At 45.0% G+C, this 12,108-nt stretch overlaps 1 protein-coding gene across 9 annotated transcripts in view; it reads right to left on the bottom strand.

Moving 5' to 3' along the window:
* The window catches only part of mia2 (MIA SH3 domain ER export factor 2), a 29,704-nt gene that overhangs the window by 2,719 nt on the left and 14,877 nt on the right, over positions 1-12,108 (bottom strand). For 8 of the 9 annotated variants that reach the window (XM_031787992.1, XM_031787993.1, XM_031787994.1 and 5 more), the window contains 10 exons: positions 6,002-6,103; positions 5,722-5,782; positions 5,573-5,608; positions 5,423-5,490; positions 5,219-5,301; positions 3,098-3,235; positions 2,293-2,421; positions 956-1,078; positions 472-521; positions 145-319 (listed from right to left, as the gene is read on the bottom strand). In XM_031787992.1, the coding sequence (XP_031643852.1) occupies positions 145-319; positions 472-521; positions 956-1,078; positions 2,293-2,421; positions 3,098-3,235; positions 5,219-5,301; positions 5,423-5,490; positions 5,573-5,608; positions 5,722-5,782; positions 6,002-6,103 (965 nt within the window). The remainder of the gene's footprint in view (positions 1-144; positions 320-471; positions 522-955; positions 1,079-2,292; positions 2,422-3,097; positions 3,236-5,218; positions 5,302-5,422; positions 5,491-5,572; positions 5,609-5,721; positions 5,783-6,001; positions 6,104-12,108) is intronic. The other variant, XM_031787991.1, reaches the window with a different exon arrangement.

Here is a 12,108-nt window from a genome sequence, read left to right as displayed (position 1 = left end):
GGTCTCCCGGTCGCGGCCGGCAGCAACAGAGCCTGGACTCGAACCCAGAATCTCTAGTGGCACAGCTAGCACTGTGATGCAGTGCCTTGCGCCACTGGGAAGGCACGTAATGCCTTTATTATGTAGGGAAAACAGCATACTTACTGCCCATGGGGGCTGGACCTCGTGGGGAGAAAAAGTCTGGAGGTCCGTAAGGGCCTTTGTGTGCAAAGTAAGGGTCCCTGTGGTCCATGGGTGGGAGGGGACCCATACCAGGGGGTACTAAGAGAGGAGGTCCCATCCTCATGTCTCGCAGATCTCCAGGTGCTGACAGATGGGACTGAGGGAACACATTTCAAATACCCAATAATGGAGGGCACTGTAGTGGTACAACACTATTATCCCCATGGGGAAATTAGTTATATATAAATATGAGAAAGAGAGAGTGCATGACTGGACCCCTATTGTTAGTAGAAGGGTGAGAAAACTTACGTCTCTTTCATTTTCACCAGGACCCATACTGTTTCCCATAAATGACGAGTCTGCAAGAACACAAGAGAAAAAAACAGTAATAACCTAGCTAGATCCACTTCCGTCTTTGGTGGGTTTATTTGATGAAGAGGGCTCATTCATGCCTCGATAATGCTATTAGCTTAACTCTATTAAACCAAGGGAGTTTCCAGATTAGGCACAATATCCTGCCCATTCTCTAACATTGGATTGTTCTTCAGGGGTATACTAATCATCGACACTCCTACTATTCACTGCTGACGAAGGAGATCGGTCTGAATCACGTCAGCATTAAAGATCCTGTCTTCGAAATATATTAAATCACTTTAGTTACATACACCTAGCACAAACATATTTTTGAAGTTAATTTGACAGAGTGGCTATAGTGCAGACACAGAAATAATCTCAGACATTTTAAAACTAAATCTATGGTCCTGTAATACATGTTAGAAAGGAAGGTTCTCACCAGGTTGGTGGCCAAAGCTGTGGGGCTCAGCAGGACCGGGGCCCCTGGGTGGAAGGGGGCCCATAGGAAGGGCTCCGGGCAGAGGTCTCCTGTAGGGAAGGCCTGTGTCTAGATACATATACCCTTTATGAGAAAAAAAAGAGAGCACTGTTTCATCAGATTTATTTAGACCAGCTGAGCCAAAGGAGGGGATCACACAGTCAGAAGTGTACAAAGCACAGGAGGTTGGTGGCACCTTAATTGGAAAGGCTCATGGTAATGGCTGGAGCAGAATAATATCAAACACATGGTTTCTATGTGTTTAATGACATTCCATTCGCTCCATTCTAGCCATTATTATGAGCCATCCTCCCTTTAGCAACCTCCACTGGTCCAAAGGGGATTGGAGCAAAAAGCAAAAGCCTCTCCATCATATCAGAAACAAAAAACAAGCACACATTTAAATCATGATGCATTGAGTTAGTACACATCAAAACAGTGACAGTAGTAGGCAGGGTGGGCATGATGGAATTGTCAATGTATAATCAAAATACAGTGATGCCACATGCTAATTGCTCCCCCATGATAACTCAACTAAATAAATAATAGTTCCTAACTCAAGTGAATATTAGACATCTCAAACCAGGCTGAGGCCAGACTTGGGTTAGAGTAGCGTAGGGGCCCAGGTGACAAAGGCCAAAGTGTGGGTGGGGGAAAACTCTAGAACAAACCAGTGGAGGCTCAGGCTCCTCAATGCAGTGGTCTACAGTCAGTGTGCCCAACCTGCTGACTCTGCCCATCTCTGTGGTCCTGTCACATGACTCAGACAGAGATGAGGCTGGAACTACGACAACCGACCACATCAGTACTGGACAAATAGTAGTCATACACTCACTGACCTATGCCTCACAGACTGACAACCAAAAGACAGAATCTCAAACCTTTCACAGGGCCGGCTGACCACACTACAGCACCACAATCAAATCATATAAAAATGTATTTGTCACGTGTCAAATACAACAGATGTAGACTTCACCGTGAAATTGAAATAGTAACCCAACTGAGGGGAAATATTTTGCTGTGAACAAAATCTGACAGTTGGTTAACAAACATAATTAGTAATCAGGTTAGAGTGAGTTATCTAAAACCCAAAAGAAAGTCAGGACCTCTTTACGTAGAAAGATGGTAAAACATACTGAAGTAAATAAAGAACACAAACCCTTTAGGGCTGATATTAAAAAACAAATGAATGTGTCAAAGAGTAGACTAGAAGACTTGAATATCGTGTCTATTGTGATTGGAGCGGCTGCTGCCTGAGATCATAGGGGGGGGGCGATAGCGGGTGGTCATCACTGTACCTGGAGGGTGTATAGGTGGGCCCCTGCGATCCCTCTCCCAGGTGGGAGATATCGAGCCGCTGTCAGAGTGAGGACCACCACTACGATCAGAGTCCACCCCACCAGGGGGATCTAACAGGCCTCGAGATACTGGTTATGGGGGAGAGAGAAAGGGGGGGTGGGAGGTGGAGAGAAAGAGGGAGGGCAGAAAGAGAGAGCATGACAAAGAGCATATGAGAAAGAGGTGAGATATGTGGGAGTGGTTGGTGAGTAAGAAAGGGAGAGCCAGCATAATGTCAATGAGTTCATGAAGCATGGATGACAAGACCAAAACATGTGCAAAGACCACACTCCCCTCACTGTAGGTGATAGGAAATGCTATTCTGCTGCAGGCTCACTGCCAAGGCAATTTAGACTATAAAGATAAGCATCTTTAACAGATGTTGTGCCAATCTTACAGCCAATCAAGACTTGGTACGCATTTGTATTATGTGCTTAAGAACAGGTTTTCAGCGTTGTTTTAGTCAATAAGAAGACTATAAAAATCAAAACTCTAATATCATTGAATTATTTAAATTATCCTGCAGATCATTTTTCTTAATGTCATTTTTACAAGGTCATGGCACATAGGAAATTGGTACTAAATACAAAGGTAAAAATATTTATGCTAAATATAAACTCATAACACGGCATTCCAAGGAGTATAACATGGCACTGATGGTAAAAGGGCACACATGTCACAAGACATGTAAATTCAGCTGTGGTGTTATTGTATGACCGGAATGACCCAGGCCTGCAGTGCATTGGCGTGGACTGGAGAGGTCACCTCTGCCTCCTGGTCCCATGGGGGGGAAGTTTGGAGAGAGGCGGAGTGGGCCATCCATCAGGGTAGGCGGAGACAGGAAGGCTCTGTTCTCAGAGGCGGGGCGATGTAGGGGGGAGGGGCCATACGGTGACCTTTCACCTGCAGGACAGGGAGGGACATATGGTTCAATATACAGAATGACAGAAATTCTAAATCAACACCCAGAACATGATAGGCAAGCCATAAGATATCTAAATAGTTAACCAGTAGCTACAAGGACTACCTATCTACATTGAACCTTTTTGCACCAACTCTTTGACTGCTACTGTCCAACTATCCTGTTGCCTAGTCACTTTACCCCTACCTACATGTACAGTGGGAAAGTACGCAGACCTCTTGACCTTTTCCACATTTTGTTACATTAAAGCCTTTTTCTATAATGGATTACATTACAATGTATCATCTACATACAATACCCCATAATGACAGAGTGAAAACAGGTTCAGAACTTTTTCTAAATATGTAAATGAAGTATTTCTGTTTATACAAGTCTTCAGACCCTTTGCTATGAGCCTCAAAATCAAGCTCAGGTGCATTCTGTTTCCATTGATCATCCATTGATGTTTCTACAACTTGATTTGAGTCCACCTGTGGTCAATTCAATTGATTGGACATGATTTGGAAAGGCGCACACACCCGTATATAAGCTCCCACAGTTGACAGTGCAAGTCAGAGCAAAAACCAAGCCATGAGGTCGAAGGAATTGTCCGTAGAGCTCAGAGACAGGATTGTGTCGAGGCACAGATCTGGGGATGGGTACCAAAAACATTCTGCAGCAGTGAAGGTCACCAATGACACAGTGGCCTCCATCATTCTTAAAATGGAAGAAGTTTGGCTGCCTGGCCAAACTGAGCAATCGGGGGAGAAGGGCCTTGGTCAAGGAGGAGACCAAGAACCCGATGGTCACTGACAGAGCTCCAGAGTTTCTCTGAGGAGATGAGAGAACCTTCCAGAATGACAACCCTCTCTGCAGCACTCCACCAATCAGGCCTTTATGGTAGAGTGGCCAGACGGAAGCCACTCCTCAGTAAAAGACACATGACAGCCCGCTTGGTGTTTGCCAAAAGGCACCTAAAGGACTCAAGACCATGAGCAACAAGATTCTTTGGTCTGATGAAACCAAGATTGACATTTTTGGCCTGAATGCCAAGCCTTGAGGAAACCTGGCACCAACCCTACGGTGAAGCATTGTGGTGGCAGTATCATGCTGTGGGGATGATTTTCAGGGGCAGGGACTGGGAGACTAGTCAGGATGGAGGGAAAGATGAACGGAGCAAAGTACAGAGAGATGTTTGATGAAAACCTGCTCCAGAGAGCTCAGGACCTCAGACTGGGGCAAAGGTTCACCTTCCAACAGTACAAAGACCCTAAGCACAGAGCCAAGACAATGCACGAGTGGCTTCGGGAAAAGTCACTGAATGTCCTTGAGTGGCCCAGCCAGAGTCTGGACTTGAACCCGATCGAACATCTCTGGAGAGACCTGAAAATAGCTCTGCAGCGATGCTCCCCATCCAACCTGACAGAGCTTAATATGATCTGCAAAGAAGAAATGGGAGAAACTCTCCAAATACAGATGAGCCAAGCTTATAGCTTCATACCCAAGGAGACTTATTGCATAGGTTTTCCCCCTCACCAATCAATTATAGAATAAAGCTGTAACGTAACAAAATGTGGAAAAAGTCTAGGGGTCTGAATACTTTCCAGATCTACCTCAATTACCTCGTACCCCTGCACATCAACACAGTACTGGTACCCAGTGTATATAGATTTTAAAATTATAGCCAAGTTATCAATACTCATTGTGTATTTGTTATTCTTTTTCTCTGCATTGTTAGGAAGGGCCTGTAAGTAAGAATTTCACAGTTAGTCTACACCTGTTTTTATGAAGCATGTGACAAATAACATTTGATTTGATGCACTCCTGTAGATCTGAGAGGATGGATATTATACAAATAATAATTAGGTGGGTGCTTACATCTGTCCTATTTCACACATGTACAAGTGCATGTGTGAATTAGAAATGTGTATTTTTTGCATATTACACCCCCCCCCCCCAGTTAGGGAGGTTTATTAGAGACTCACCTCTGAACAGAGGTCTGTCCATGTTGTCCAGAGTATAGGGGTCCTTCTCCACAACATCCAGCTTGAACTGAGTATCAGTCAATCTGCATGGAGACAAACCACAGCTGGAGAATACTTCTCACTACAGGGAAATACTATTTTGTAGCGACAACTGCCATGTCTGGTGAAACTGACTTCAACAGAAAAGTATTCTTTAGTACTTACTTCTGCCTGAGGTGTGCATTCTCTCTTTTAACTTCAGCCAGGTCGCGGTCAGCACCTCGTGCTGCTAGCTACAATGCAGACAAAAGAAATTACAGATGAGTTGCCTGAGGTGTGCTCCATAGTGTATGTATGATGCAACTATGTACTTACCCAGTTATTGTGTGCCTTCTTTTCCTGAGAAGTTATCTGAAAGATGGAAAGAGAATATTAAATGAGTTATTGGCCATACATCATTGCACGTGATGAATGTTTTTGCCCTCTCCCAGTCTCTTATGATACAACAGTGTCAGATCTCCCACCTGGGTTTTGTAGGCCTGGTTAGTCTTCTCCAGCTCATCCTCCAGGTCTTGTGCCCTTTGCCTGTATGTGTGAAAACTGCACCCTGAGACAAGCACTCACAACAAAAACACCCAGCAAAGTAGAGTCTCATTGGATCTATTTGAATGACAAGAACTCCCTCTGGGGTGCACGCTTTGGGTTCTTGCCCTAGCACTTCACAGCTGATTCAAATAATCAAAGTTTGATGAGTTATTGGAATCAGCGGTCTAGTGCCAAGGCAAAAACCATGCAGAAACTGACCTGTAGCTGTTGAGCTCCTCCACGGCCAGGGTGATGCTCTTGTCAGCCTTGGTCAGCTTCTCGTCCTTCTGAAGACGCTCCCTCTCCTCCACAGTCAACATCCTGACACCAGGGGAGAACACCCAGTATCAGACAGACATTATCAGGCATAGTACAGTTCAATAGCCCCACTCTAATTAGTGAAACCTTGAAATGTGGGCTTTCCTTCTCTGTGGCCGAGAGACTAGTCAAGGATCATATCACCTCTACCTTACCTGCCACCCTAGACCCACCCAGACGGCATCCCTAGCCACGTCCTCAGAGCATGTGCAGATCAGCTGGCTGGTACTTAAAGATGGCCACCATTGTCCCTGTACCCAAGAAGGCAAAAGGTAACTGAACTTAATGACTATCGCCCCCCCGTAGCACTCACTTCTGTCATCTTGAAGTGCTTTGAGAGACTAGACAAGGATCATATCACCTCTACCTTACCTGCCACCCTAGACCCACTTCAGTTTGCTTACCACCCTAATAGAGACACAGAGGAGGCAGTCGCCATCACTCTGCACACTGCCCTATCCAATCCGGACAAGAGGAATACCTGTATATATATATTAGAATGCTGTTTATCGACTATAGCGCAGCCATCAACACCATAGTACCCTCCAAGCTCATCATTAAGCTCAAGGCCCTGGGTCTGAACCCTGCCCTGCGCAACTGGGTCCTGGACTTCCTGACGGGCCACCCCCAGGGGGTGAAGGAAGGAAACATCACATCCACTCCCTCTTGTACTCCCTGTTTACCCATGACTGCGTGGCAAAGCATGCCTCCAACTCAATCAAGTTTGCAGACAACAACGGTAGTAGGCTTGATGACCAACAATGATGAGACAGCCTTCAGGGAGGAAGTGAGGGCTCTGGGAGTGTGGTGCCAGGAAAACAACCTCAATGTCAACAAAACAAAAAGGAGATGATCGTGGACTTCAGGAAACAGCAGGTGCACCCCCCTATCTACATCGACGGGACTGCAGTGGAGAAGGTGGAAACCTTAAAGTTCCTTGGTGTACACACCACAGACAAACTGAAATGGTTCACCCACACAAACAGCGTGGTGAAGAAGGCACAACAGAGCCTCTAAAGAATTTTGGCTTGTCATCTAAAAACAGATGCACAATTGAGAGCATTCTGTCAGGCTGTATCACTACCTGCTATGGCAACTGCACTGCCCACAACAGCAAGGCTCTCCAGAGGGTGGTGCGATCTGCACAACGCATTACTGGGGGCAAACTACCCGACCTCCAGGACACCTACAGCACCCAATGTCATATTTTTTTATTTCACCTTTATTTAACCAGGTAGGCTAGTTGAGAACCCGTTCTCATTTACAACTGCGACCTGGCCAAGATAAAGCAAAGCAGTGCGGCACAAACAACAGAGTTACACATGGAATAAACAAACATACAGTCAGTAATACAATAGAAAAAGTATATATACAGTGTGGGCAAATGAGGTAGGATGAGGGAGGAAAGGCAATAAACAGGCCATAGTGGCAAAATAATTACATTATACCAATTAAACACTGGAGTGATAGATGTGCAGAAGATGAATGTGCAAGTAGAGATACTGGGGTGCAAAGGAGCAAAATAAATAAAATAACCGTATGGGGATGAGGTAGTGAGGATGGGCTATTTACAGATGGGCTGTGTACAGGTGCAGTGTTCTGTGAGCTGCTCTGACAGCTGGTGCTTAAAGTTAGTGAGGGAGATACGAGTCTCCAGCTTCAGTGATTTTTGCAGTTCGTTCTAGTCATTGACAGCAGAGAACTGGAAGGCGGCCAAAGGAGGAATTGCCTTTGGGTGTGACCAGTGAAATATACCTGCTGGAGCGTGTGCTACTGGTGGGTGCTGCTATGGTGACCAGTGAGCTGAGATAAGGCAATGCTTTACCTAGCAAAGACTTGTAGATGACCTGGAGCCAGTGAGTTTGGCGACGAACATGAAGCAAGGGCCAGCCAACGAGAGCATACAGGTCACAGTGGTGGGTAGTATATGGGGCTTTGGTGACAAAACGGATGGCACTGTGTTAGACTGCATCCAATTTGCTGAGTAGAGTGTTGGAGGCTATTTTGTAAATGACATCGCCGAAGTCGAGGATCGGTAGGATGGTCTGCTTTACGAGGGTATGTTTGGCAGCATGAGTGAAGGATGCTTTGTTGCGAAATTGGAAGCTGAGTCTAAATACAATTTTGGATTGGAGATGCTTAATGTGAGTCTGGAAGGAGAGTTTACAATCTAACCAGACACCTAGGTATTTGTCCACATATTCTAAGTCAGAAACGTCCAGAGTAGTGATGCTGGACGGGCATGCAGGGATCGGTTGAAGAGCATGCATTTAGTTTTACTTGCATTTAAAAGCAGTTGGAGGGCACGGAAGGAAAGTTGTATGGCATTGAAGCTTGTCTGGAGGTTAGTTAACTTCTTGCGACTAGGGGGCGATAGTTGAATTTTTTGGATGAAAAACGTTCCCGTTTTAAACAAGATATTGTCACGAAAAGATGCTCGACTATGCATATAATTGACAGCTTTGGATAGAAAACACTGACGTTTCCAAAACTGCAAAGATATTGTCTGTGAGTGCAACAGAACTGATGTTTTTTGAAACCGCCTCATGCCAATGACTCCTTATATGGCTGTGACTGAGCTACGAATGCGCTTACGTTTCCCACGTATTCCCCAAGGTGTCTACAGCATTCTATCGTCTTTTTACGCATTTCCGTTGAAGAATAGCCTTAAGGGACCATATTTAGCAAGTGGTCACATGGTGTCTCCCGCAGAAAATCTTTAAAATACGTAAAATACTGAGGTAGCCATTTTTCCAATCGCTTCTTATGAGAAACCAATTGCCTCGACGGATATATATGTTAAAAACACCTTCAGGATTGATCCTAAACAATGTTTGCCGTGTTTGTCGATATTATGGAGCTAATTTGGAAAAAAGTTTGGCGTTGTAGTGGTAGCATTTTCCGGTTGATTTCTCAGCCAAGCATGATGAACAAACGGGAGCTATTTTGCCTAGAAAAATAATCTTTTTGGAAAAAGGAACATTTGCTATCTAACTGGGAGTCTCCTGAGTGAAAACATCCGATGTTCTTCAAAGGTAAATGATTTAATTTGGTTGCTTTTCTTATTTTCGTGAAAATGTTGCCTGCTGCCAGCAGAGCCTAGCATAGCATTATGCCATGATAAACTTATGCTTGTCTAGCGTTGGCTGTAACGCATATTTTGAAAATCTGAGATGACAGTGTGATTAACAAAAGGCTAAGCTTGTGTTTGAATATATTTCATTTGCGATTTTCATGAATAGGAAAAGTTTCTAGGGGTATTTATGTCCGCTGCGTTATGCTAATTCGTTTGAGGCTATGATTACGCTCCTGGATTGCTAGTCGCAAAAGGTTAACAGTGTCCAAAGAAGGGCCAGAAGTATACAGAATGGTGTCGTCTGCGTAGAGATGGATCAGAGAATCACCAGCAGCAAGAGTGACATCATTGATGTATACAGAGAAGAGAGTCGGCCCGAGAATTGAACCCTGTGGCACCCCCACATAGACTGCCAGAGGTCCAGACAACAGGCCCTCCAACTTGACACACTGAACTCTATCAGAGAAGTAGTTGGTGAACCAGGCGAGGCAGTCATTTGAGAAACCAAGGCTATTGAGACTGCCAATAAGAATGTGGTGATTGACAGAGTCAAAAGCCTTGGTCAGGTCGATGAATACAGCTGCATAGTATTGTCTCTTATCGATGGCGGTTATGATATCTTTTAGGACCTTGAGCGCGGCGGAGGTGCAACCATGACCAGCTCAGAAACCAGATTGCATAGCGGAGAAGGGATGGTGGGATTTGAAATGGTCGGTGATCTGTTAACTTGGCTTTCGAAGACCTTAGAAAAAGCAGGGTAGGTTAGATATAGGTCTGTAGCAGTTTGGGTCTAGAGTGTCTCCCCTTTGAAGAGGGGGATGACCACGGCAGCCTTCCACTCTTTGGGGATCTCAGACGATATACGAAAGAGAGGTTGAACAGGCTAGTAATAGGGGTTGCAAAAATTTCGGCAGATAATTTTAGAAAGAGAGGGTACAGATTGTCTAGCCGGCTGATTTGTAGGGGTCCAGATTTTGCAGCTCTTTCAGAACATCAGCTATCTGGATTTGGGTGAAGGAGAAACGTGGGAGGCTTGGGCAAGAGGCTGTGGGGGGTGCAGGGCTGTTTTGACCGGGGTAGGGTAGCCAGGTGGAAAGCATGGCCAGCTGTAGAAAAATGCTTATTGAAATTCTCAATTATTGTGGATTTATCGGTGGTGACAGTGTTTCCTAGCCTCAGTGCAGTGGGCAGCTGGAGGAGGTGCTCTTATTCTCCATGGACTTTACAGTGTCCCAGAACTTTTTATATTGTCCCAGAACTTGTATATTGCTTTCCATATTGCCCGTATATATTGTTTCCTAACTTCCCTGAAAAGTTACATATCATGGGGGCTATTCGATGCTAATGCAGTACACCACAGGATGTTTTTGTGCTGGTCAAGGGCAGTCAGGTCTGGAGTGAACCAAGGGCTATATCGGTTTCTTGGTTCTACATTTTTTGAACGGGGAGTAAGGAAGGCCAAAAATATCATCAAGGACATCAACCACCCGAAGCTACTGCCTGTTCACTCCGCTATCATCCAGAGGGCGAGGTCAGTACAGGTGCATCAAAGCTGGGACCGAGAGACTGAAAAACCGCTTCTAACAGCCATCACTAGCACATTAGAGACTGCTGCCTATAGGTATAGACTAGGAATCACTGGCCACTTTAAGGAATGGAACACTAGTCACTTGAATAATGTTTTACATATCTGGCATTACACATCTCATATGTACAGTGGGGCAAAAAAGTATTTAGTCAGCCACCAATTGTGCAAGTTCTCCCACTTAAAAAGATGAGGCCTATAATTTTCATCATAGGTACACTTCAACTATAACAGACAAAATGAAGAAAAAAAAATCCAGAAAAATCACATTGTAGGATTTTTTATGAATTTATTTGCAAATTATGGTGGAAAATAAGTATTTGGTCACCTACAAACAAGCAAGATTTCTGGCTCTCACAGACCTGTAATTTCTTTAAGAGGCTCCTCTTGTCCTCCACTCGTTACCTGTATTAATGGCACCTGTTTGAACTTGTTATCAGTATAAAAAAAGACACCTGTCCACAACCGCAAACAGTCACACTCCAAACTCCACTATGGCCAAGACCAAAGAGCTGTCAAAGGACACCAGAAACAAAATTGTAGACCTGCACCAGGCTGGGAAGACTGAATCTGCAATAGGTAAGCAGCTTGGTTTGAAGAAATCAACTGTGGGAGCAATTATTAGGAAATGGAAGATACAAGACCACTGATAATCTCCCTCGATCTGGGGCTCCATGCAAGATCTCACCCCGTGGGGTCAAAATGATCACAAGAACGGTGGGCAAAAATCCCAGAACCACGCGGGGGGACCCAGTGAATGACCTGCAGAGAGCTGGGACCAAAGTAACAAAGCCTACCATCAGTAACACACTACGCCGCCAGGGACTCAAATCCTGCAGTGCCAGACATGTCCCCCTACTTAAGCCAGTACATGTCCAGGCCCGTCTGAAGTTTGCTAGAGAGCATGTGGATGATCCAGAAGAAGATTGGGAGAATGTCATATGGTCAGATGAAACCAAAATATAACTTTTGGGTAAAAACTCAACTCGTCGTGTTTGGAGGACAAAGAATGCTGAGTTGCATCCAAAGAACACCATACCTACTGTGAAGCATGGGGGTGGAAACATCATGCTTTGGGGCTGTTTTTCTGCAAAGGGACCAGGACGACTGATCCGTGTAAAGGAAAGAATTAATGGGGCCATGTATCGTGAGATTTTGAGTGAAACCCTCCTTCCATCAGCAAGGGCATTGAAGATGAAACGTGGCTGGGTCTTTCAGCATGACAATGATCCCAAACACACCGTCCGGGCAACGAAGGAGTGGCTTCGTAAGAAGCATTTCAAGGTCCTGGAGTGGCCTAGCCAGTCTCCAGATCTCAACCCCATAGAAAATCTTTGGAGGGAGTTG

Source organism: Oncorhynchus kisutch, linkage group LG14 (genome assembly GCF_002021735.2).
Source record: "Oncorhynchus kisutch isolate 150728-3 linkage group LG14, Okis_V2, whole genome shotgun sequence".
Lineage (NCBI taxonomy): Eukaryota > Metazoa > Chordata > Actinopteri > Salmoniformes > Salmonidae > Oncorhynchus > Oncorhynchus kisutch.
The sequence above is the reverse complement of the archived record's forward strand: the minus strand, read 5'-3'. Positions and strand labels throughout refer to the sequence as shown.